The sequence below is a fragment of the Rhinichthys klamathensis genome, unplaced genomic scaffold (genome assembly GCF_029890125.1).
Source record: "Rhinichthys klamathensis goyatoka isolate OS25496 unplaced genomic scaffold, OSU_Roscu_1.1 h1tg000169l_1, whole genome shotgun sequence".
NCBI classification, from domain to species: Eukaryota; Metazoa; Chordata; class Actinopteri; order Cypriniformes; family Leuciscidae; genus Rhinichthys; species Rhinichthys klamathensis.
Genome location: NW_026606700.1, coordinates 3,846,538 through 3,873,627, shown reverse-complemented (window position 1 = coordinate 3,873,627; position 27,090 = coordinate 3,846,538). Strand labels below are relative to the sequence as shown.

At 37.1% G+C, this 27,090-nt stretch overlaps 1 protein-coding gene and 1 long non-coding RNA gene across 2 annotated transcripts; both read left to right on the top strand.

Moving 5' to 3' along the window:
• Positions 1-1,020: 1,020 nt before the first annotated feature.
• On the top strand, positions 1,021-9,246 carry LOC130091710 (uncharacterized). The gene is made up of 3 exons (XR_008807842.1): positions 1,021-1,289; positions 6,434-6,515; positions 8,033-9,246. It is a non-coding gene; the product is annotated as an uncharacterized LOC130091710 (long non-coding RNA).
• A 1,861-nt stretch (positions 9,247-11,107) lies between these two features.
• Positions 11,108-25,873, top strand: mapk13 (mitogen-activated protein kinase 13). Its single transcript, XM_056259772.1, has 12 exons — positions 11,108-11,512; positions 12,687-12,816; positions 13,209-13,267; positions 13,610-13,715; positions 17,823-17,852; positions 19,448-19,495; positions 19,583-19,697; positions 20,934-21,005; positions 21,946-22,025; positions 22,279-22,357; positions 25,242-25,415; positions 25,511-25,873. The coding sequence occupies exons 1-12, from the start codon at positions 11,400-11,402 to the stop codon at positions 25,597-25,599; spliced, it is 1,095 nt and encodes a 364-aa protein (XP_056115747.1). The 5' UTR covers positions 11,108-11,399; the 3' UTR covers positions 25,600-25,873.
• The last annotated feature ends 1,217 nt before the right edge of the window (positions 25,874-27,090 follow it).

Below are 27,090 nucleotides of genomic sequence, written 5' to 3'. Positions count from 1 at the left end.
GTTCCAACATTCACCGGTAATCTTTTATTCATATGTATAGTTCGAATTTCTGTTTCTGCCAGTTGCTTTCTCTTAAAGCATGTTGCAAAAACAGCATATGCTTGTAAAAGTGTGGGGGGATACTGTAAGGCTATGGGTGCAAGTCAGGTGTCATATGAAACACCAAGTCCAAGTGAACCCTTTTATACATTTATGTATTTAATTTCAATATTTTATTATGCCTTTTAGGTCAGAACATTTACTGTTACATTCCATAAACTCATATTTACTGTTACATACAGAACATTTACTGTTACATTCCATAAACTCATATAAACAATTTTAAGAGGTATTGACAACAGTCAATTTTACATTTTAGCATCATTATATATTTATATATTATATTTTATATACATAAAACATGCAGTGCCAGTAGTTTATATGGAGTGATAAGCAGCACAACTGTTTCCAACATTGATAATAAATCAGCATATTAGAATGATTTCTGAAGGTTCATGTGAGTAATGAGGCTGAAAATTCAGCTTTGCATCACAGAAATAAATGATATTTTAAAGTACATTAAAATAGAAAAGCTTTATTTTAAGTTGTAATAATATTTAATAATATTACTGTTTTTTCTGTATTTTTGATCAAATAAATGCAGGCTTGATGAGCATGAGAGACTTCTTTCAAAAACATTAAAAATGGTAATGTTTCCAAACTTTTGACCGGTACTGTATGTGTGTGTGTGTATATATATATATATAAGAACTGAGTGAGTCAGACGGGAAGTAGCACAAAGTGCTGAGAAGAAAGTAGAAGTAATCAATAGTAGAATCACAGAACCATTATGTTTAGTATTTGCACTGGCAGTCAAAAGCACTTTGAGCACAATCAAAAAGCACGGCTCGACATTAAACTTGTCCAGGTAGGCTACTTATTTGATTACTGATCATTTACTTGCATGAAAACTTGCTGAAAGTCACTTGCCCAATAGCATTTTAGCAATACTGATTCAGTGCATGAATTTTTTAGCAAAATGGGATGAGGCACTGAGAATATCAAGTCTGCTTCAAAGTCAACTTGAATTTTAGCTATACAACCCTACTTGTAGGTCAAATGTACCTTCTCCCTGGTCAGATGTGAGGCATGAAGTCAAGGACCTGACGATTGGGACGGAAGACAGGAAGGGTCTCTTTCCATCTCTGTCCCTGTCTCTCTCTTACAGGTGCTGGCCTCCTGGGCCCCAGTTTTAGGCATGGAACATCACTGTCACTTAACAGTCCGTAGCCGGCTGGAGGATGACAGGCGTAGGTAACACATTATTTTTTTTACTGACTTTAATATATAGTGACATGCGGCGCCCACATTCACTCAATCAGAAACATAGACATCTGAATGCCCATCCGAAAACAAAAACGCACATATGCATTCTATTTAGGTACAGACAAATATATGCAGACGTCTGATGGACACACGTATGTCATATCTGACTGTCTTCTCATATCTGCATAATGTCAGTGTGCGTGTGTGTTTGTGTGTTTTATAGGCGTTTTATTAAATTATCTGATTAGAGGAGAAGAATGGGAAATTTTTTTTGTTCATTATCCCAGCCAATAGAAATTCTGTCATTATTTACTCACCCTCATGTTTTTCAAACACATATAACTTACCAAGCAGCAAAATGGAGGCAAACACAGGCAATTTTACTTCCCAAGTCTTCTCAAATATAAGTGCCCGTGACCAGATCCTTGAGTGAGTCAAAGAGTTCGAACTCGAGAACTGGATCAGACTGATTCCTGAATGAATCATTTAGACTGGTTTCATAAACTGGATCAGCTGATTTATTAAAAAGATTTGACTTTTTCCATAATATGCAGAGTTAACTATAAATTTGTTGGCTAATTCCCCTTAAAAGTATAAACACCATGACTCCTGCACTGCAGAACTCTGCTCTTTTTGTCCTGAGCTAGTAATGAGTAAATTGGAGAGGAGATGGCTCTGAACGGTCTGCGCAGAGCCACTTCAAGTCGAACACACCTTTTCACAAATCCTCTCCTGTGGCCTCATGGGATCTGTCAATGAACACTTCAGAATCTCGCCTGAAGTAGTAGGTCTTGGTACTTTTTGCCAACTCTTTTATGAGTATACTGTGAATTCGGATATACTTCTTTTGTCACATAACTGTTTTTTGCCTTGTATATATATCGGATGCAGCCAAACTGTTTCGAACCGTGGTTTCAAAACGTTCGAATTCTGATGGTCCGCAGCTAGAGGCCATAGATCTGGTGAATTCATGAATCTGTGTTTAACATATGGTTTTGACTGATATCGGGTCAGTTTTATAATGTAGGTACAGTAATGAATTTGATAATAAACATGCATGTTAAGGGGACAGTGACCTAAATAGCCATGTCCTGCATAAAAACACATCAAATAGGCCTACTACAAATTAATAAAAGAACACAAATTATACATACATTTCAAATTTAATGATTAGTAGATTACATTTAATAGATTACACTTTCATGAAGAACCATTTGGTTTGTAAAAGGTGTCTGTATACGCATGTTTGGGTAGAGTTCTTGTTGCATTTACACCATTTTGACCAATAGGTACCATCAGCATATCTGGTTATGAGTGTTCGAATCAGTGAATCATTTTGCAAAGCAATTGGTTAATTCAGCGTTTCGAAAAGCTTCAGGTTTTCCATCGCTAATTTGAGCGTCTGCACTAGCCTGTCATTGGCTTAACCAATGGTGTGAGTTTGTTTGACCAATGGAGAATTCGGGGAAACCTGTTTGAAACTATTATTTTTCCAATACCATTTGGTGACCCTTGTGATGCAGAAATCCCACAATTCTGACCTCTTTTGTTCAGTCTGATACAAGTTTATAAGCTTGGTTGAGCAAAACAGATCATTTCATATGTGATCTTGGATGAAATTCAGCCCTCTGTATTTATCAGTTTTGGCTCATTTTGCTTTGTTTGTTTTGTAGAGTGTTTCATATTCTCTGTCAGAGAAAGGGGTAAGTGCTGTAGTCGAATAATGGAGGACCCGAAATTTCTCATGTGTTTAATTTCCCAATGAATGCAAATTAATGAGCAAATAAACCCATGCATAAATAATTGAGATACATAAATGACCAGCGCAGCAGCCTCTGCGGCACAACAGTGTCTCATTAAGAGTTTATAACAATGATACAATGAAAAAGAGAGAGAGAGAGAGAGAGAGAGAGAGAGAGAGAGAGAGAGAGAGAGAGAGAGAGAGAGAGAGAGAGAGAGAGAGAGAGAGAGAGAGAGAGAGAGAGAGAGACCCTGGCAACGGTGTGGTAAAAAGGACTCGTCAGGCCCATCTCTTAATGTAATGGATGGTAATGACAGTGCTTACTGTTGCCCGAATGTACATTGACCGGTCACACAGAGCAGGGCCGCCGGCACTGTCGAGCATAATTAAAAATGTGTGTGTGTGTGTGTTTGCAAAGAGAAAAGAAAGAGTGATTGTGTGGATGTCCATGTGTCTATGGGGGAATAGAAAGAAAGCTTATTACCCATCTGCCATCCAATTTCAATCTCTTTAAAACAAATGAAACATTCACAAGACCAGGGACTTTTCATTATCTCTATCCTCGGCCCTAAAAGGAGCCTTTTTACTGCCACTGACTAAACACCAGCAGAGGAGGAAGTGGAGGTGAAATGAGAGGAAATGAAGAGCGAGAGGCAAGAGAAATCTGAACTTGGCAAATGGCATTTACATAGCCTTTCCCATGCAGGTCACACCGCCGAAGCAGAGCAAATCAGCTCGTAAATGAGGCGAATTAAACAAGAAACCTGTTGCTAAGCGGAACGGTTTGGATCACAGAACGTTCCACGTAATCTCTGAATCATGAAGATGCAGTAGCCTAACTCGTTCTCGTGTTTGAAACATCATTCCCAAGGTGCCTTGTCGTCTTAAAAAGGACATGCTGAGATCCGACAGCACTGAGCAGCGCAGTTAGTGAGCCATAGCGTGCTGTTGCTCGACCTCTTGTGGATTGTTGGTAGCATTAGCATGCTGTGGGCTCCTTGCACAACTTCCTGTCCTGGGGTCACATCTAAATGGAAGAGATTTGAGAAGAGGAGTCTGGGTCATGGAGAAGGTCGTCGCCATTAATCACGCCAGAGTCTTTTTACCGCCAGTCCCAGATAGCATCATTGATTGAGGCCAGTGATTAATTCCTCGGTAAAGCAGGTGGAACTTGTGAAATCACATCTTTAATTTGTTTCTAATCACTGCCTGGATGGTCACATGGCAACCAGGACTCATGAAAAAGGATGAATGTCTTCCTTGTGATAAGCTGTGTTCTGCTTCATGGGGTCCCTGAGCAGTGTTCAAGGTTTCCTATATGCCAATCGGGAGATGTCTAGTTTTACTTGATTTGTGCGTTATTTAGGCTGCAACGTAAATGACCTGAAGTGTGCATACGATGGACACTTTACTATCCCATGAGGCCACAGGAGAGGATTTGTGAGCGGCAGTGAAGCGACACAACTGATGCTGGTAGGACACATGATAATGACAACATGGCGAATGCAGTACGTCTAGTTTGCACTCATACTATATAGAACATACTTTTTTAGCTCTCGCAAAGTACTTATTTAAAATAAGTACCTATTTAAGAGAATATTCAATTTTGGATGCAGCCACTGTCTTTGAGCCAGTCATTGACTCTTTTATGCAACCGATTTGTTCAACAGCACTGATTCATTCTGGAACAATACAAGCGAATTGCCTTTATGAGTGAGATATTAGCTGTGTCCCAATTCAGTGGCTGCATCCCTCGAAGGCCAAAGTTGGACTATGTTGTTGAATGGGACGGTCTACAGAGGACTGTTCTTGTCGCCTATCAACTGTGACAGCTGCCGTTGAGGGGTGACAGTAACGTTTGTACTCGACTTTTTTGAAAGTTATATTAAACTGTGTGAAAACAAAACAGGGTTCACAAACTGTCTAAATATGTTCACCACAGGCCATTTTTGTATATAAGTAAGGGATAATACATCCAGCCGGTGGTTCTCTCAAAATAACCCCCGACAGGATGATGAGGACCCCGTTGCGAAGTAAATAATTAGACACGAAATATTGATCTGTCTTTAAACGCAAAGCTTTCGCGGAGAGAGCAGTTGCAGTGCGGCAAGTTCAAACTAAACGGACATTTAAGAGATACGGTCTACAGTCATTCATATCACTTATTACACAGCATTTCGCAACATAAATAATTATGGGGATAAGATATATTGATTTCAGATTAAACTGTTTAAAAATCGTACCTGTTTGTATCTCATAATCCAACAGTGTACAAAACAATACCCAGACAGCAACATATCGGCCCAGATCCGGCCCACATCTGGTACACCTGGAATCACACAGCCTGGATGTGGGCCGGATCTGGGCCAACTGTCTGGGTAGTCACAAAATGGCAGCAGCTGCGTTTGTATGAAACAATATAGAGCGAGTCCACGATACTGGATGGCATAATTAAATAACTGTACACAAAATATTGATTCGACTGAGTTTTAATATTTTATTAGCTCACCAAACGCAAAACTTCCACGAAGAAAAACCGTTCCTAGCAGGCGTATAGCACTGCTGACTTCAGTGACCCGGATGAGCCTGCGTTATCTGCTTTGAGCGGTTGTTATCTGGGAGTAACTTACCTCTGGATAGCGCTATTGACCAATCAGAATCAAGTATTCCACAGAGCCGTGTAATAATAAAGAGTATAATCTATATAATTGCATTTTAGTAAGATATGTCAACATTTGAACTGCTTTAAAGTTTTTATTTATATCATTAGATATTTGAGTAAGGTAAAACCCAAAGCTTATGTTTAGAAGTGAACAAAAAAAAATCCTATTGTCACTGGCACGCAATAAATTCTAGGGTAGACAAGGCTGCGAAGGTCCACCTTTTTTAATCCTTCATTGTCCAGGAAACGAGGGACCCATTTGGAGGCCGTATTTGAAGTATTTGTTTTTGCGATTTTGGATGCAGCCTCTGATTCATTTAGGACATTCACGTGCAAGTAATCAATTTCAAAATCTGCGAGCCTTCCGATTCATTAGCCGTATTTGGTAAACATGCAGCTAGAATAACAACATGCAGTAAATGGTGACACAAATTGCACTTCAAACCAGTTTTATTATGATTACTATGATAAATCAAAATAAAATGATAACAAACTACATCAAGCAGCATAACAGACTGTTTTTGACACCGGAAGCCTGGCATATCAATTGCAATGTTTAATTTTATGTATGCGTCTTAACTGTTATGTAACCAGTTGTCATTTAGGGGTTTGGCCACATTTCATGTAGCCTATAGTGCACTGCATGACTGATGGGTAAATATCCCTCTTCATATCCTGTTACTTTCGATACACTTGTTCCATATGCCGTTTGCTGTGTCTTTCAGACTGAGCATAAAAACTCCCTTCGATTTGGAATCTCACTAGACCGAATAGTATCTTGAAGACCACTTCGCAGGGCATTCTCAGGTGATTGGAACACACTCCAACATAACCTCTACTTGTTTCCTGCATCTCTCAGATTTTCCTTTGAATGAACTCTCTCTCACATCACATCTAAATACGCAAGACCTGAAAAAAGGATCAGAAATGCCAGTCAAGCAGTGTAATTTTCTAGACGCAGAACGAACTGTTGATCTGATTACAAGTGGGATTTTAACAAGTGAAAATAATGAATGATTTGTTTGTTTGTTCTAACCCCTCTATATGACTGCAGTTCCCCATAGACAAGCAGCCAGTCATCTTCAATGTCCTTTTTTTTACGACAGAACACGGAAAATGTCTAAATATGCACTAATATGAAATCTCATGCTATTTAAATTATTCATGAGTTGAGAGGCAAACTAACCTGACACACTTCTTCCATTCTCCGAACTCTCTTTAGAGAGAAAGTGGAGTAAATTGGGTTGTTTGAAGGAAAGGGTGAATACACTGCAGTTTAATTTCAGTACATTAAATTGTCCCTAACTGGTTCGTGACCCAAAAATCTGTTGCATATCTGTTCTGATTGGGTAAATCCAACTATATAATACATAGTTAGCAAAATTATAACATGGAAAAATAAATCAAAAGGCTTTTAAAAGGGAGGCAAAAACACTACTCATATCTTTTGTTGTGGATGTCAGAACACTGTAAACAAAGTTGCTGCCTTAAACATCCAAGTTGATTGTACTTCAAAATTTAAGTAATTTCAACTTAAACGGTTAGTTCACCTAAAAATGAAAATTATCCCATATACTCACCCTCAAGCCAAGCTCAAAAAATAATCCATACAGCTCCAGGGGGTTGATAAAGGCCTTCTGAAGCGAAGCAAAAATATGAAAAAATATTCATATTTACAACTTTATTAAATAGAATCACTGGCTTTAAATTTAAAGGTGCTCTAAGCGATGCCACACGTTTTTTAGGCCAAAACATTTTTTGTCACATACAGCAAACATCTCCTCACTATCCGCTGACTGCCTGTCCCCTGAACAAACTGTAAAAAACGCGGTCTCTGCAGACACCCCAGGCTCCACAAACGGCAACAAAAACAAACTGGGCCAAGCTGCACCACGAAACATAACAAACTGTTCCAGCCAATAACCGACAAGAAGGATTTGGGGGTGGGGTTTGGGGGGTTAGTGCGCGGATGAGGAGGAGGGAGGGTCTAGCTAGCCTCCGTTTTGTTTGACAATACTTTAAACGTCAACAAGAATTGACGTCACCCGACATCGCTTAGAGCACCTTTAAAGTCGCGCGGATGGCCGTTATTGGAAGCTAGTTTGGCTGAAAGAAGAAAGTCATAATACTGTACACCCATGGCTTGAGGTAAATTATAGAATTATTTCCATTTGTGGGTGAACTAACCCTTTAAATTACATTAACCTGACATTAAAGTGAGTTGAATCTTGCAACTTATAAACAAGTTGCTTAACTTATTTTGATGAGTTAAAGCAAAGTAAAAACATATGTTGTCATAACTTATTGATCATTTTTTTTTACAGTGAAGGCATTCAACTGATGTGTAATTCATTCTAATTTGAAGCTATGACAACATCGGCCAGTTGTTGTCTATATGTAAAATCTTGGTCCTGAAGAAAAGCCAGTTGGGAAACCACAATTTCATACCTGTCAAATTTTCTCTGTTCAAAACAGTCTGCAAGATTTAAACCCTTTAAAACATACACTGAATGTTTTATTAAGACTTCTGAATGCATTATTATAGTGCATTATTAAGGCTTTCCAAGAAACAAGATAGAAAAGCCTAAATGTATTCATTTGAAATGATTTGCAGATGTGTCAATCCAGGTTTAAATGTGTATTTTAGCTGGGGTTTACATCACCACCCAGATCTTTTAATAAATAAAACCCCCCGTGTTATGAATACATATTAGAGTGACACTACTGACATTTAGATCCAGTGTGATTATTCAGATAGGGGATAAAGAGCCAAAGCCCCCCCTCCCACACACACACACACACACACACACACACAACCGTTAGTTCAGGAAGGAAGAGCCCACCACAACGCAGTCTGCTGCTAATGAGCCAATTATCTCTGCACTGCAACACAGGAAGTCGTGGCCGTAAAAGAGTGACTTCTTTTTTATTCATCATTTTTACAAGAGCATGTCAGCCAGCTCTCTGACACTGAAAATGTTAGACGGGTATAAGGGCTTATTAGACAAGCCTAGTTTTTAATGCTTTTATATTACTTCTATACCAAAGCATATTAATATTAATTTATTAAACTTCGTGACCTTATAAGTTTTCATGGGTTCACAACCTAAAAAATGGGAAATGCAGTAAAGTTGGGTCATGAATCACTCATATATTTGTGATGATGGCGTTATGACTAATGTTACACTGCTGTGATGCTGCTCACATTATGACTGTCTGACAGTGCCATCTGGTGGATAGCAAATGTTTAAATAAATAAGCTTTCATTTATGGGCCAGTGGAGAGCCTGTAAGAATTTATTTTTGTCTTTCACAGTCATAGCCTTCCAATAATTGAGTGGTTCAGTGCCTGTAAAACTGATAGAGAGATGAATATGCCCCAGAGGGAATATCCAAGAGATACTACTCCCAGATTCTCTACTGCATTTAATTTTGTGATGGCTCACTATTATATAACCTTTACTGTACTATCAATCACATTGGTATAACTGTCCTGATATACCAATAGGACATGTCAGTTTCCATAACAGCCAGGCCGAATATCTGCTGATGTCCCACAAGTGAATTTGAGCCTCACAGATTTGCTTTTGAATGAATAATATGCATTTCTTCTTAGAAAAAATACCAAAACACAATTTTAACCATTTCACTTTTAATGCACACGTCACTCATGTTTTTCCAGAGTGTTTGTCTTTATTTTTACTGTTGTGTTCTATATTGTAGCCTACTTTAAAACATAACAAGGTCTAGTATCTCCCAGACCCAGAGATACTAATCTGGGAGTAGTATCTCTTTTTGTGAAGTGTGAATATATTTTTTATATATTTATGGGCCTAGCACATATTTTTGTTAACTTTTTTTTTTTTTTTTTTTTTTTTTTTGCGGAATTTCCCAAATATTACTTTTTAGTTTCCCCTCAAATGCATTTATAAAACTGCAAAGGAAAGCATGCTTTGCTCTTTTTTTTTAAGAGCCTAAAAATCAAGTCAAGTCACCTTTATTTATATATAGTGCTTCTTACAAGACTGTTTCAAAGCAGCTTTGCAGTGATAACAGGAAAATAATGCAACAAAGTTAGTTTTGGCTGTACAGCAGCTGTGTCATTGTCCAGCTTAAAGGTGCTGTATGTAACTTTTTCACTCTACTAAAGCATAAAAATACCATAATATGTTTGCAGATATTTAGGAAACATGCTGAGTTCACATAGTCATTTCTCTGACAAACACTTCTACAGCCAGTTATTTTACTTTGAAATGTGAGTTCCGTGTTGGACTATCTGTTTTTGTTTTTGTTTGTGTGATCTCACCCACTGTCAATTCACCCAATAGTATTTCGACAACCCTGGATGCCAGGTGTCAGGAAACACAGCATATTGCAGCCATTGCAGTAAACAAACTGGGTCAGAGATTGCAGATTCTACCCAACCTAAAAAGCCTCGGTATCCATCTAAAAATCTCTGAACAAGAGCATATTAAAACGCGGATAAATCAAGTCATTAACATACAGTCTGCAAGTCTCCTCGGCCTTCGTTGTCAATTTCGCTCTTTAGCCCATGATTTACTCCCTCAAGTCATCCTAGGTGAATATATCATTCATATTAAAAACTTTATAAAGTAAAATAACTAGCTTCCGGCCAAACGAACATATGGATTCCACTTACGCCTAAAGCTCAACTTGTAACGTCGGAAGTAGCGTATAGTGCGCAGGCGTAAGTGGAATCCATATCTTCGTTTGGCCGGAAGCTAGTTATTTTTATTTCATAACGTGTTAAATATGGATATTTTTCTTACACAAACGCTTCGCTTCGCTTCAGAAGGCCTTTATTAACCCCTCAGAGCTGTGAGGATTACTTTTATGATGGATAGAAGCACTTTTATGGACTTCAAAATAGAAACGGCCATTCACTGCCATTATAAAGCTTGGAAGAGCCAGGACATTTTTTAAAATAACTCCGATTGTATTCGTCTGAAAGAAGAATGTCATATACGCCTATTGAGGGTGAGTAAATCATGGGCTGATTTTAATTTTTGGGTGAACTATCCCTTTAAGTAAGTTCAGTGTTGATTCATTTCCGTTCTAAAAAAAAAAAAATCATATTTATTAATTTAGTTAATATTTCTTTAAATCAAACTTTTAATTCGGTTTTATGTTAATATTTTATTACAAAGAATCATTTCAGAGAGAGATACTTCAAAAGAGTTTATATGATTATTATCAATCACAAATGTCAATCATATAGCAGAGGGACAGTTTGAGCATAACAAATTGTGAGATAAATTAGTTTTTTTCGCATTTGCCTTTTTTTACATTCATAGTAGTTAATTAGTACGTGCTGGTACTGAACCACCCAGATGTGTGTTTACATGAAGGTGAGCAGCAATGTGTCACTCAAAGCTGCAGTTGCTTGAATTCGAAAGTGGGCGTGTGCGGGGATCATGACGTCGACGTCAGACAGATCTCAGCGCGTTCGATTACAGCGAGCTTTTCAAAGTTTCGATGGATCGTGATTTAAAACGTCGATTCCGCGGCCGCTCCGCACTACATAGAACCAGATAAACGGCCGTTGTATTTTGGCGTGAAACAGAATCGTTCCTACGCAGTGACCTTTTGGAGCTCGAATGCAGAAAAGCGCGTAGGAGTCGCTGTGTGCGCGGTGAAGGTTTGATTTCTGTCAGTTTTCCTTCACAGCTAAATGGAGTCACGAGTAGGATTCAATCGAGAGGAGATTAACAGTACGGTATGGGAAGTTCCGGAAAAGTACATTTGCTTGAAGCAGATCGGAACTGGAGCGTATGGCAGCGTGTGGTGAGTAAGTTCCTGGCAGACAGGTAGCCGCACATGAGCTGCATCTCAACAGGTTACCGCATGCATGAAGATTAGAAAGACGCCGTGTGGCAAGCCGCATTAGCATTCAACGAACTGCTATTTTGTTAGCGTTCATAGTGACTATTGTTAATTCTATTAGTCATTAGTACTTGCTACTAGTCACTATCCTAAAACTGACAAGTATTCCATGCGTAATCTTTAGTTACTCATTACTAAATAGTTAATAATAAGTCCTACTATAGTATCTAGTGAATGTTTACTAACGTTAGTAAAAGCATAGGTTAATAGGGTAACAACACAACAACATTACTTAATGAATGGATTAACTTCTAGTATCTTGTGAATAATCACTCCTATAATCTCCACTTGTAAATTTCCTATAGCCTGGTTATAGTTTAAATCCTAAATCAACTTATAAATGATTGTGTGGAGTTATATAATACACATATGTAGGGGCAATCTGAAATTGGCCTGATACGATAACCAATTATAATTTTGTTATGAATGGTAACAGACATGGTAGAACTCTATTTTGTTTAGACTGTTTTTAAATATGTGATTTAACTAGTGAAATCACATGTTTTAAGTGAAAGCCAGGTGTCAAATGTACTGTGCAGTTGAAAACATGAATAAAACTGGATGTTTTGATGCTTTAAAACTCTTTTCTTAACTCTAGTTAGACATTTTCAACATCCAGCAATGGGCAAATGGGCTGACATTGTTACTGATGTCACCAATGTATCCAGCATTCCTGATTTTGCAGGCCTTTTGCTATGGACATTTATGTTTATCTGTGCTACTGTATTGTGCATTTACTATGGCAGTCACGTTATTGCTAAAATTAGTCAGGATATGATCTATCCCAGCAGCATTGACATTTCCTGTTGAGGGTTTGATGCCACAAAACCTTGACGACTGCTGTATGATCAAACTCTGGTGAAAGTGGGCGACTGTGAAACCCACATTCCCTGACAACTTAGTCTTTACAGCAAAGCAGTGTGTGTGTGGATTGTATCAGAAAACATGCTTGTGTAGTTTCTTGAATATTGCACTTTTCTATATCAGTTCCTGAATCTGTTACAGCTTCTTGAAACTTTAACCTCAGTTCATAATGTTTGGGTATGATACATAGTGATTGTTCTCCCTATCTTAGCTCGTCCATCAACAATAAAACCAAAGAGAAGGTGGCCATCAAGAAGCTGCACCGACCCTTTCAGTCGGAGATCTTCGCAAAGAGAGCCTATCGTGAACTGAGGCTACTCAAGCATATGAAACATGAAAACGTAAGTGTTGTCTATGCCTGACATGTGTCGTGGTCAGATCTTGTTGTTTTCATTGTTAGTGCTAGATTTCAGCACAACCAGAAAGAGGTTTCAATGGGTTTGAGTGGCTTTTGCAAGACACAAAAGACTTGTATCACACCATACTCATTGTTTTCATTGAGAATGGTGCGAGTATCAAATGTTTAGCAGTGTGTGTGCACTGTACAGGATACTTGTGGCGCCTGGAGACAATGATGATTGATTCCAGTGTCATAAACTGTGTTTTTATATTAATATCTAAAAGATACACAGAACACTGAAACCCAGGCAGCCTTATTCAGTCCATCTAACACCATATTAATATCTGGAAAAGACGGTGACTCACTTCTTGCCTTTTTGCTGTCCAATCCAAGGTGATAGGCCTGCTAGACGTCTTCACTCCTGCCTCCAGAATGGACAACTTCCAAGACTTGTAAGTCTTTAATGAGGCCTGTGTATGTGAGATCTATCTGTTAGCCATATGTCCTGAGACAGATTTAAAGAAACAGTTCAGCCATAAAAAAAAAATCTGTCTTTATTTACTCAACCTTTATCTCTCTTTTTTTTATTTATTATAAAACGACAGTTCATAGTGACTTTAATTTCAGTCTGATCATGATGTAAAAGAGCTGCATGAAGATCCTTTTCTAATGGAGAGAATAACTGCTTATGGGTTTGAGACAACATGGCGGTCATTATATAATGACCGAATTTATTTTTTGGGTGAACTGTTCCTTAAATAAAACGAGAAATAAGCAATTCCTTTCTGTTTTAGCTACCTGGTGATGCCGTACATGTACACAGATCTCTCTAAAGTCAAGGGCGTCCTTACAGAAGACCGGATCCAGTTCCTGGTCTATCAGATGCTGTGCGGACTAAAGGTTAAACCGAAATAACATCTCACAAAGAGAGGCCAAATTTTCCTAACCAGGCATGATGCAACAAGTTTCCAATAGTTTCTCCTCGCATGGAAAATGAAAATGCTGTGTTAATACATTTCCATTCAAAAGTTTGGGGTCAGTAAGATTTTTTTTTTTAAAGAAATCTATACTTTTATTCAGCAAGAATCCATTAAATTGATCAAAAGAGACCGTAAAGAGATTTATAATGTTAAAAAGATTTCTATTTCAAATAAATTATTTTCTTTTGAACTTTCTATTCATCAGTGAATCCTGAAAATAATGTATCATGGTTTCCACAGAGATATTAAGCAAGCAGCACAACTGTTTTTAGCGTTGACAATACTATGAAATGTTTATTAAGCACCAAATCAGCATATTAGAATGATTTCTGATAGATCATGTGACAGTGGCATCATGTGGCTGCTGATTTTTCATCATGAATTACATTTTAAAATATATTGTAATAATATTTTACAATATTACTGATTTTATTGTATATTTTTGATCAAATAAATTCAGCCTTGGTGAGAATAATAGACTTCTAAAAACATTTTTTAAAAATCTTACCAACCCCAAACGTGTTTGTGGATACACTGTGCATAATTTATCAGTGAACTTTACTCAAAAAAAAAAAGAAAAATTGCTCCCCCTTCAAAACAACCACAATCCTTTCAATTCCTGATGAGTAAAACAGTTTTGCTTCTTTCATTTTCCTTTTTGCAAGAAATACATCACATTATGGAAGTACAAAATTGTTGCGAATGCAGTTTCCTGTTGACTAAACGTCTCACAATAGTAACTGAATGTTTGAGAAAAAAGACCAAATATTTGCCACTTGTAAATCACATCAGGCATTCAGTAGGTCAGAAAAGAAACGTATCCACAGAAATAGTGTTGTCACGATACTAGAATTTCTAACTTCGATACGATACCTTGAAAAATATCGATATTCGATACCATTTTCGATACCACGGAGAAAAAACTGCCACAATATTAAGGGGGTATTTTTATTTATTTAAATCTAAATATAACAAGTCTAGAACATGACAATGAGGTATATTTTACATGAACAAAAATGTCCTGAGTTCTATTTGTTTATATTTTTTAATTGGATCAGAGCTAACATGATGTATTTTTATAAGTTCAAGTCTGTGGCATTGTTCTGGTGCTCCACAGCACTGTTATCAAAGATTAAAATATACTGTAACAAAAAAGCACTTAACAGTATCAAATTGGAGGATAGAGAGTCAGTAATGTATAATAATAAGATTAAACATTCAATTTTAAGTTAAAGGCATGTCATTATTGAATTCAGAGATGCCATTGTCTAGCTGTTTAGTTTAATTAATATCTGTGTAATCAAATTGATGATAATCGCTAATGAAGGACAATTGCAGAATTAAATAATATTTTTTTGAATAAAGTTAAATAGGCACCAGTTAATTTACATTTGACCACAGTTACAATATTTACTTGTCTAAGATTCCTCAGTCAGATTATGTAAACTTTAAGAATTTAAACGAGACAACACAGACTCTTATCAACAACAATACTAGGCCATCTTGGTTAATGTTTCAGAAAAGTTCAAATGAGAAGAGTTACAGTTTTCCTTGAGGACTTTTTTTAGCAGTGGGGGCAGGTCTGTCCAAACCAGGGGCGTCACTAGGATTTTCATTTTAGGGGGGCTAAGCCCCCAATATGATTTTTTTTTTTAAAAAATAAAAAAATGTAACACTTTAGTTTAGGATCTAAAGATCACTATTAACCATTTTCATTACGATGCAAAGGCACGGTTTTATAATAACTGTGGTCCCTAATGTGAGGTAGGGCAAATAAGGGGGTTCGGGGTCTCCCCGAGAAAATATTGATTTCTCTGATCTACATATGTGCATTTTAAGACATTCTGAAGGCCAAAAAACTTGGATAGTGGGCAGCTGATTATTTTTCTCTCCTCATCAGCATCACACTCTTTTTCTCTTTGTTTGTATCTTGCCCTGTCTCTTCCCCTCCTAAAGCTGAGCTTTGACTGATATAGGCTTTTCATTTTTGTCTGTCAGTGAAGAAAGTAAACATAGGGTCAATTGATAGGTTGATTTTGCCTATGAATCATTTTCTCAGACGCGTTTATTTACAGAAAGCTACTAAAGGTAATTAAGTTTATTAAATGCATTCACAATATGTAGGCTACACATTTATTATTGATCTTATGCCTAATACAGGGCCGTAGACAGGGCTTTATAATCACAGAGGTCCTAAATTTGAGCTTGGTAGGGGGTTCAAATTTTTTATTTCTCTGATGTGCATTTCAAGACGTTTGAAGACCAAAAAAGGATAAGAAATAGCTTTAAAACCATGTCAGTGGGCAGTAGATTATTTGTCAATGCCTGCTCTCTTCTCATCTCCATCACTCCTTCTTTTTTTCTCAGTCTCTTCGTCCCTTTCTCTTCCCCTCCTAAAGCTGAGCTTTTTTCATTTACTAAAGGCTACAATTTGTATTATATCCTCAATATGTACACATTCATTATTAATCTTGTGCCTAACATGATGAAAACGGCTTTGTTAATGTTTCTTGTAAACTAATTATTACATTACATGAGTCACGTTACACCCTATTTTCAGTTCAAAATGGCGAAATTAGACAAAACTATATTAGTTTGCCTGATTATTTTTTGTCATTCGTTTAACATTTATGACCTAAAAAAAGTAAAATATGAAATGTTAAGTTTAGCTACTTACATCTTATCTCGCACTTGACCGTACGCGTCGAGTCACACTGTTAAAATTCGCGCTCAGCAGCGTCTGTGAACATAAAGCCTGCCTACTTTGATTTGATTGGTCATCTCAAATATTCTGACATTGACGAGCAGTGACAGACAAATGAGGCTCAGATGAACACACACATGAACACACACACCCTGTCCTCTGTTTCTGACGTGCTCTCTGTCGGCGCCGCTGTGGATTGAAGATGAAGAACGCGCTGAATCTGATTATAACAAGACTGAAGCGAACACGAATTTGTGTAGCCTACATTAATCTCACATTTTTAGGGGGGCTAGGCAGAAGTTTAGGGGGGCTGAAGCCCCCCTAAAAAGGGCCTAGTGACGCCCCTGGTCCAAACAACAAACACCCCTGATGCTGAGCATATGCTGCTAAATAGTAGCCTACCCCTGGAGCCTGTTCCTTAAGTCTGTTTTCACCCATGTGAGGGATTATTGATAGTCAAACAATCTGCTGGGTGCCCGCAGCCCGCTCGCGTGTCCGCGCTATTCTCCGACATGCCCGCTCGCGGTGTGTAGCTCGTGTCCGCGCTATTCTCCGACATGCCCGCTCGCGGTGTGTAGCTCGTGTCCGCGCTATTCTCTGACATGCCAGCTCGCGGTGTGTTTTTTACGCGTGTCCGCGCTATTCTCCGACATGCCCGCTCGCGGTATTCTTTATCAATCAACCAAAGCCGGTCGCGGGGGCGCCACCCTCGCCATCTTTCCATTCACTTCACTTTTGCTATTTAACCAGAGCGAATGAGACGAGTGCGTCACGTGTGGTGTTTGTCAACGCGCCTTTTGAGAGAAGTGAAAGTGACCGCTCGGCTAGTATCGATACTTCGGGAAACTAGTATTGGTACCGTTCAGATATTTCAGTATCGATATTTATCGAAATATCGATATTTTTGACAACACTACACAGAAAACCCTTTAATTAATGCAAAGCAGTAATACTGCAGGAAACCAGACATGCACTTAAGCCTATAGTAAACGTCAGTTTTGATGCGAACGTTCAGCGTATGCATACAGTCAAATGCATAGCCTTTCAAAGTATACTTGATATGATAGTGTGTGTGTGTGTAAACAAAGTGTACTTTGCATGCTTGGTTAGGAAAAATTGTTCTGCATGCGCTCAGTGAATTGTAAGTATGTGTAAAAACAGAAGTATACTTTGGGTCTAGGATCATTGCCAGAGGAAATGTTATTACAGTATTTCTGATCAATCCTATTAGTGTAATCAAATACTAAAACATAACACTGTGAAGAATCTCATAATACTGATTTCTTTTTTCTCTCTGTCCCTCTGTTTTTCTCCACTCCACAGTACATTCATGGTGCTGGCATCATTCACAGAGTAAGTGAGACTGGCAGTGAATAAACAGCATCTGCTCATAATTATCATTTCCACACAGTGCTGAATTAAAGGCACATGGCATCTCTTGGGATCGTTGTAGCTCTTCGCTCTATGGGGGAGTTTTCATCTCCATGAATTAATTTACTTGCAGCTAATTCGCTAAAATGTATTGATCAGTGGACTATCAACAGCCATTAACTACACCTCCTCTAATCTGAGAAGATCCCTCTCAGTTGACGAGTAATAAATATAATTTATATTTGTTAATAACTATTTTACAACAGATTCAGACATGTCTCATCCAATTACCGTAGTTTAAATATAATGTATTGCTGTTTCGAGTCTTGTTTTTAACTCTATGTAATATGAAGCTGGGGGGGGGGGGGGGGGGGGGGGGTGTAACTTTTTTTGTAAAACATTTAATTAACTTGATTCTTAAAATTGGCATATAACCCTTCTGTTCAGACTTTTTTATGTTTTTGAAAGAAGGTTCTTATGCTCAACCTGACAACAAGGTATTTGGTTACAAATACAGTAAAAAAAACAACAATAAAAAACAGTAATGTTGTGAACGGCGCTGGTTAGCAACTGATTATATGTAATCATATTCCTTGTAATTAGATTACTTTACGTTTTAAAATATGCATAATCAGACTGCTTTTATTGATTACATGATTACTCGATATTCACAAAATGGCAGTAATTTATTCATAATTTACTGATTCTCACTCATTCTTTTTTTCTATCTTTTAAATTGTCCTTTCTAAAACAGGCAATTGCTTATGTGTATTCAGAAAGTCTTATAGTATTGGGGAATTGCACAAGATGCCACACAGCATAACAAATAAAATATTTAATCTTTTTTGTGTTGTATTTCGATTGTTTTAAAATGTTAAATTTTTATGGATTAATTAATTATCACCTTTTCATTCATTTATGAACCTGCAGTTCCTTCGCAAACTCCAGTTTGGGAAACCCTGAAATAATGTAATGTTTAATGCACTTCAATTTGTTGATGAGAAATGTTCAACATAATCTTCTATAAAACAAGATTATCTTATTCAAATCTATGTAATAAACTAGTTACGACTAAAAGTAAGGTTGAAGTAATCTAACAGTATTCAAAAAGTAATCAGATTATATTACCTAAAATGTGCAATGTAATATATATATATATATATATATATATATATATATATATATATATATAAGATTTTCTGGAGACGTTCTGACAGTATGCACTTAGTAGATGCACACTCCTTGTTGCCAGATTTATCTAAACTTTTTTACATGCAAGTTCTAAAATGTACTTTGTGTCTCTAATTCTATTAATATCAGTGAGTTCAAGGCTTTTTGCTCTGGGTAAGCTTTCCTATTGTGCATTGTCCTACGAGTTAATGCCAGTGGTTTCCTGTTAAGTGAGGCAGTGCCTGTACAGGCTCAGAACTGTTTGAAGCCGCCCGGCTCACTTTGAATGTGAAAAATACAGCTTGTAGAATTCAGATTAAAGATTTGTTAAGAAACCCACTATGATCTTTTGTGATTGTTCAAGAACAATGTCTTTGTAGGAAGATTAACACCTTTCTGCATTGCAGGACCTCAAACCAGGAAACCTGGCTGTGAACCAAGACTGTGAGCTGAAGGTCTGTGCCACCATTCTTTTACCATAAAAGAGAAAAGCGTAAACCCCAGACAGTTGACAGTAACACCTTCCTTTGCTCTGGCTGCAGATACTGGATTTTGGCCTGGCGCGTCATACAGAAGCAGAGATGACAGGTTATGTCGTGACGCGGTGGTACCGGGCCCCTGAGGTCATTCTAAACTGGATGCACTACACGCAGACAGGCAAGATGTTTGTCATTCTTTAAGATGTATATTGCTACTCAAATTATTAACAAGAGTTACTCAGGTGTTTCAGATTAGGAAAATCAATTGTTCATAAAATATGAGGTAAATAATTCATTATTGATTCAGTCATCTGTCCAGTTAGTTTCTTGAAATCTGTCCAATAGCACCTCTATTGGTCTATATGAGCATTTATAGCATTCTCTCATTAGGATTCATAGGGATACAATAGTGGCCAGAAGTGATCTCCAGCCTAGGCAAATTGACATTTACATCCTTTATTCCAAGCATTTGTAAGCATATTGCATAGTTGTGCTGGGAGTCCATTGTTGTTTTTGTTGTTGTTGTGATAATGCAATGAAACATGCCAAATTTAGTGGACAATTTTTGGCAAGGCTATCATACAAATAAATTATGAACACATGCTAAAACGAGAGGGAACCATTGAAATATTAATAAGTGATCATATTTGTAGTCAATATATGCGTTTCCTGTGAGCTTTTTGTTTTTCTATGCATTTTTTTTTTCAAAATAAAATAAAACAAATAATTGACTAATCATTTTCAGATAAATACCTTAACCAAGTTTAGTGTTTTGTTATTTCCTTATGTTTAACATATTTTTAAAAATATCAAACATTTCCCCATATTTTAATGGTTTAATCAAACTTGTAGGATCATTATAACAAATATCCCCTCCATACTTCACTTTTGGCCACTACTGTAGTTCTAACACAGAATTGTTTGGATAGACATGCAATATCAACATATGGACACCTTCCAGTTAAATGCATAGAAATTATTTTACAACAAATTTACATATTGTAAATCTTTACCAATCTTATTAAGATTCATAGAATATTGAATTCATTGACTGGCTTTTGTCTTGTATTTACTATTTACAAACAATTAGATGAATTAAAATGCCATTAAATGGATTTAACATATGGTAATGAATTGTAATTAATAAAAAGTCAAATTTGGATAACATTAAAATATGTATAGTTATGTTTGCTAAATAAGGATAACACTTAATGTAGATATCAGTCTTTAATTGTCAGTTAGTCTGAATGTGCTCTGATTTTTTTATTACTAAGATCAATACTATATTGCTGAGTTCAGTATTGCTGCGTGAATGTATAGTATGTCAAATGGTTTGCATTCTTTTAAGGACTGGTGGTTGTAATGATTATTATAGGTCAATATTTGTGATTGTTGCCTTTTTCCTCCTTTCTAGTGGACATCTGGTCTGTTGGGTGCATCATGGGTGAAATGTTCAATGGAAAAACACTCTTTAAAGGAAAAGACTGTATCCTTCAGCATTCACTTTGCCTAATTTTTTACTAAATGACCACATTCTGAGGGCTAGATTAAAGATATTTTAAAGGAATAGTTCGTCCATAAATTAAAGGTGGGGTATGTGATTTGGAAAACGACCGGCAGATTTTGAAAATATACAATTCAAATGGTCCTACCTTCTTTCCTCCAACGCCAGCTCTGACTCCACCCATTCGAAGAACATGGACGCGCAATCATGCACGAGCGAAAACTCAGATGCGCGAGAGATTGTAATGACGATTTACTACTAATCATGGAACCGGCTTTACTGACGAGATGCGTATGCGTCACAAACTTTGAGTATGCGCACGACGGGGGTCACGCGCGCTGGGGGGAGGGGGGTGTGGTACAACCGTTTGATTGACGGACTTACTGTCCAATGGTTCTGGTGGTCTTGGAAATGATTGGCTGGAGTTTTTCGAGTCCTGCCCGTTCCACAGCTGATTAAATTGCTTAATTTTCATTTCAGTGCTTCTAACTCAGTGGCTGTAAGTGGGTTAGGAATAGGATTTCAAGTTATTTTGAAAAAATGTACAAAAAAGAGAATCACATACCCCACCTTTAAGTTCTGACATTATTTACTCATGTCCTTCCAAACCTATATGTTGTTACATTTGTTTTGTTTTTTGTTTTATACAATCATTGTGTAGCTCTTCAAATATTCTACTTTATAGAATATTTAAAAAATAACAGCATACAGGTTTGAAATCATTTTCATTTTTGGATGAACTATCCTTTTAACATTCTGTTTCTTAAGTTCACTGACATACAGGCACTGTCATTTAGTTAATTGTGATTGCATTTAGAAATGCCATGCTCACTTATTCCCTTTTGTCTTGCTTGTCAAGAACAGAAATAGCTTGGAGTTGGAAATGACATGCTGTGCATTGCCTTTGACTTTTGACATTCAGACATGGATCAGTTGACTCAGATAATGAAAGTAACAGGAACACCAGGTCCAGAATTTATTGAGAAACTGGAAAGCCCAGAGGTAAGACATTTCCAATGCAACCGAAGATAGTATATTCAATACGTGGTGTGTCTGGATCTTGATTAAATGTGGGACTGATCTCTGATGCAACTCGGAATGAATTGCTAATGCGATGCGAAATAAGATGGTCTTGAATATTTTGGGGGAAATTTTCAATTTGAATTATATTGTGTGACAGTTGCTGTAGCTACTGTGCTCAGCTGTCATCCCTGATCTTGATAAATGTAAATATCTCTTCACTGCTGTTAAATAGGCTAAGAGCTATATCAGATCCCTGCCCCACTACCCACGCAAAGCTTTCTCTACATTGTTTCCCAGAGCCAGTAAAAAAGGTAAGTAATACCCCAATAAAATTACTCCTTTGTCATGTTGTCACATTTCATGCTTGGCAAGAGACTTTTTTCAGTGTAAAACTTATGATTTAGTCCTACTGCATAGTTACTACCTGTCAATGTGATGCATCATTATTTCTGACAAAAATGACAAGATGCTGGAGCAATGGCAACAGAGCAATTTAAGCAAGTTTTTACATTTTTACACCAAACTTCAGGTAGAATGTCACCAGAATATATGGCCACACATATTCTGCAATATTTCACTGCAGCGGAAACTTCTAGATTAGTTATAAATTGCAAGTTGGAATTTAATAGGCATCCCAAACAAAATATGAAATGTCAGCCAAACATTTTAATGACATTATTCAATGTTACGTTTTCTGTAACAAGCTTTGTTAGCTCTGCAGATATTTATAGATTTGGTAACACCTTACAAATAGTTAACATTAGTTAATGCATTGGGTATTATCAACTAATAATGACCATGATGTGTTTTAAAACTTGACTCTAATTTTATACTGGCATATTCTAGAACCTCAAAACAAGCTTAATTAGACCCGACTAGCCCTAATCAAAGATATAAAATGACAAAATAACTATAGAGCATACCTGTCAACACTCCCGTTTTTCCCGGGTTTCTCCCGTTTTTTAGCCCTATCTCCCGGACCCCTCCCGGTTTGTTATTTCTCCCGGGAAACTCCCGTAATTTGCATGGCCCAAACTCCTTTATGAATAATCGGACCAATATGTTTGTCTAATGTTGACCAGTTGCCAGATTGTATTAAATGCATTATATTCACACAATCCACAGACCATTTACAATGTCAACCCGTTTGTCAACTCAACCTGGCAACCTATAACCCAGTTGCGCAGTCGCGGAAAGTTTAACCCGAAAGCGAGCCAAAGGACATGATGGCACGTGAAGGTGGTGTCCCCGCAATGAAACTGAAGTACAGTTTGTAACGCGTTGCTTCAGGAAAATTAGGGATAGCTCACAACTGAAGTTATTGCATGCAGAGGCCAGACAGACACACGGAGGCGATTGGCATCTCACAACTCGCACTTTATTCCCAAATCGAACTCGTGTAGCCTATGTCTGTCACACGTTCTACCGCCCACATCGTTACTTAATAAACAAAATAAGATAAAAATTAGCATCAAACAGAAATTACCCGCATACATGGGGTGTTCGCATTGACAGTAAAAGGGGTGTTCGAGGCCCAAGGCACATACAATACAATACTGCCGACAGTTCAACAGGGAGCGCACAGCTCTTAAAGGGGCCACACCTTATTTCCAGTCGTTACAAGTTGTAAAACACCCCCCCCCCCCCCCACCCGGGTGAGAAATCACCCGGATTTTGAAAACCAAATGTTGTAAAAACTCCATTCAGTTTCTCCATAGGGAAATTGATTTTTATTGATAACTTATTAACCTTTAAAGACAGACTTACTGTGAACTATGAGGTTGTTAATCTACATTACTACATTACCCATTATACAGAAAATTCCACCAATCAGTGAGTCGAAACAATTACTATTTGCTAAAGCCATTAAAGGATTAGTTCACTCCAGAATTAAAATTTCCTGATAATTTACTCACCCCCACGTCATCCAAGATGTTCATGTCTTTCTTTCTTCAGTCGAAAAGAAATGAAGGTTTTTGAGGAAAAAATTTCAGGATTTTTCTCCATATAGTGGACTTGAATGGGGTACAACGGTTTGAGGGTCCAAATTGCAGTTTCAATGCAGCTTCAAAGCTTCTACACGATCCCAGCCGAGGAATAAGGGTCTTATCTAGCGAAACAATATGTCGTTTTCTATAAAAAAACAAGTATTTACATACTTTTTAACCACAAATGCTCATCTTGCATTAGCTCTGCGATGCGCCACGCATTACGTAATCACATTGAAAGGTCACGCGTGACATAGGCGGAAGTACCGACTTAGTGTTTACAAAATACAAAGTGAACGTGCAAAGACTTAGTCAAATGCCATTTACAACAAAAAATAAAAGTATAAATAAAAGGTAAAACAGCGATGTTGGACATTTTTGAAGTTGGAGGAGTAAATGAGAGTATAGTTTTTCGCTCTACCCTACCTTTTTGAACTGGAACACTTGTGACCTTTCAACGTGATTACGTAATGTGTGGTGCATCGCAGAGCTAGTGCAAGACGAGTATTTGTGGTTAAAAAGTATTTATATATATATATATATATATATATATTAATATAAATATATATATATATTTTTTTTAAATGACCGATTGTTTTGCTAGATAAGACCCTTATTCCTAGGCTGGGATCGTGTAGAGCCCTTTGAAAATGCATTGAAACTGCAATTTGGACCGTCAAGCCGTAAAGTCCACTATATGGAGAAAAATCCTGCAATGTTTTCCTCAAAAAACTTTATTTCTTTTCAACTGAAGAAAGACAGACATGAACATCTTGGACGATGTGGGGCTGAGTAAATTATAAGAAAATTTTAATTTTGAAGTTATCTAATCCTTTACGTACCGAGTCTTGTACCTTTTGTATTTTTGTCCGATTTTCAATTACCTTTATGCTTCAAATCAAATCTTGTAATGTTATAATTCACCTCGTAGCTGGTTGGCTTGGTTCATGGCTTATAACGCTTTGACAAAGACTTTTTTTAAATCCCTATGGAAGAAATGAATAGACAAAATACTTCCGGAACACCAAACGGCATTGAAAAAGTGGATGGGCACTAATGCACTCTATTGTCAAACAATAGCTTAGCTTGCCCTGTACTAATACAATAATGCTCACATAATAATACATGTATCAGCTCTTGCTATTCTAATGCTGTCACTTTGTTTCTGACACATTGTGTCCCACATTGCCACTGTAACTAACCCCAGCGGTAGAGATGCTTGAGAAGATGCTGGTGCTAGATGCTGATGCTCGTCTCACTGCTGATGGTGCATTGGCTCACAGTTATTTTGATGGCCTGAGGGACCCAGAGGACTGGCCAGAGCCCACGTCATACGATGACAGCTACGACAATGCCACAATGCCCTTAGAAGAGTGGAAACGTGAGCAACAGATATTACACAGATAGTTATGGCCACTGTACTTTATAGTAACATAAATTGTGTATGCAAATGTAACGTGACTATTTTTTTCACAGGTTTATCATTTAAAGAAGTGAAGAGCTTTGTTCCTTTCCCAAGAAGAGATTCAAAGAGAAGAAACACACTCACAATGTCCCAGTGTTAGTGGGTCTGACACTAACGCTGTACTGTATTGCAATTACGTGATTTAGTCTCCGCCTTGAAACAATTTAGAATGTTTATTCACTCCTTAAAAAGTATATGAATAGCAGTTTTTTGTACAATAAGCCACTTCTTTTGGACAGTGGGATATCTGGGCTTCTGGTGAATGAGCATTTTATTTTTAGTGACAACTGTGGTACTGTAAAGTTGTACGATAGCTTTGTGTGTGGGGTGCAAAACAAACCAAAATCTTCATTCTGCTAAATGTTCTTCTTATTCTTTCCACAAAAAATCATTTATTTTTTATTTTTAAGTAAACTATCCCCTATGTGCTATTAGGTTAAAATCCTCTATAAAAGGACAGCCATATACAATTTCATGTATTTTAGTGTTATGGGGCTTATTATTAAAGTATTTCACAATCTGTATGCCATTCAAATTTTGGGGTTAGTAAGATTTTTTTTTTAAAGAAGAAATTAATACTTTTATTTATCAATGATGCTAAATAACATTGATAATAATAATAAGAAATGATTCTTGATCATTATGCAAATCATCATATTAGAATGATTTCTGAAGGATCATGTGACACTGAAAACGGAAGTAATGATCACAGGAATAAATTACATTTTAAAATATATTGAATTGTAATATTTCGCAATATTACAGATTTTGGTCAAATAAATCCATCCTTGGTGAGCATGAGACTTATGTGAAAAACATTTAAAAAAAATCTTACTTACTCTAAACTTTTTAATGATAGTGTATATATAAAAAATAAAGAAAATGTTTATATATATATTTCAGGGGGGAAGCTTTCAGACACTGTAACCACTGTTACTGACTAGTTTAACACTTTAAGAAAGCTTTAGTATTGTGAAATGTTTACCTACTTAAAGTCAACATGAAATAGCAATTACAACCCATTTACTTTGATAATCTGGTATATTTCTGAGTGAAACGGGATATGCCACTACTAATTGTTTTCTGGCATTGCCTTCTTTTTTAGCAAGATTTTTATCCAGTGGGAATTAAAAATAGTGAAATAGTGAGTGTTAAAGTTACATTCCATAATGAAGACAGATGGTTAAAGGGGAGAGATTTAGAGATAAGAGCGGCTGTCAAGTACAGTTATTGCATTTTATTGAAAGATTACAGAGACATTTTTATTTGGATTAACATTAACAGAAAAATTATTTACATTACGGCCAGGAATGTGGAGTAAGACAGTACATAGGGTCAGTTGTAATCTCATGTTGACTTTATGGCTTGTTTTTGCTACCTTCAAATCCTTTGAAGGTGATACAGGATGTTTAGCTTGTGGAAGTGATTGATTGGCCATGACAAATGGCACCATCAAGGTATTGAGTAGCACATTGGTGTTAGAGATAGAGATGTTGTTATAAAATGTGGGATCTGACCTGAAGACTTGTCGACTTATTTGTCTCTCTTTTTTACTGTTGTAATTGTTTGTTGTATGTGATAATGCATGCAT

Coding starts and splice junctions, on each gene's coding strand:
- mapk13 (XM_056259772.1), top strand. CDS start 11,400: ATGGAGTCACGAGTAGGATTCAATCGAGAGGAGATTAACAGTACGGTA. Junction 11,513..12,686: donor GGAGCGTATGGCAGCGTGTG/GTGAGTAAGTTC, acceptor TCCCTATCTTAG/CTCGTCCATCAACAATAAAA. Junction 25,416..25,510: donor GCCCTTAGAAGAGTGGAAAC/GTGAGCAACAGA, acceptor TTTTTTTCACAG/GTTTATCATTTAAAGAAGTG.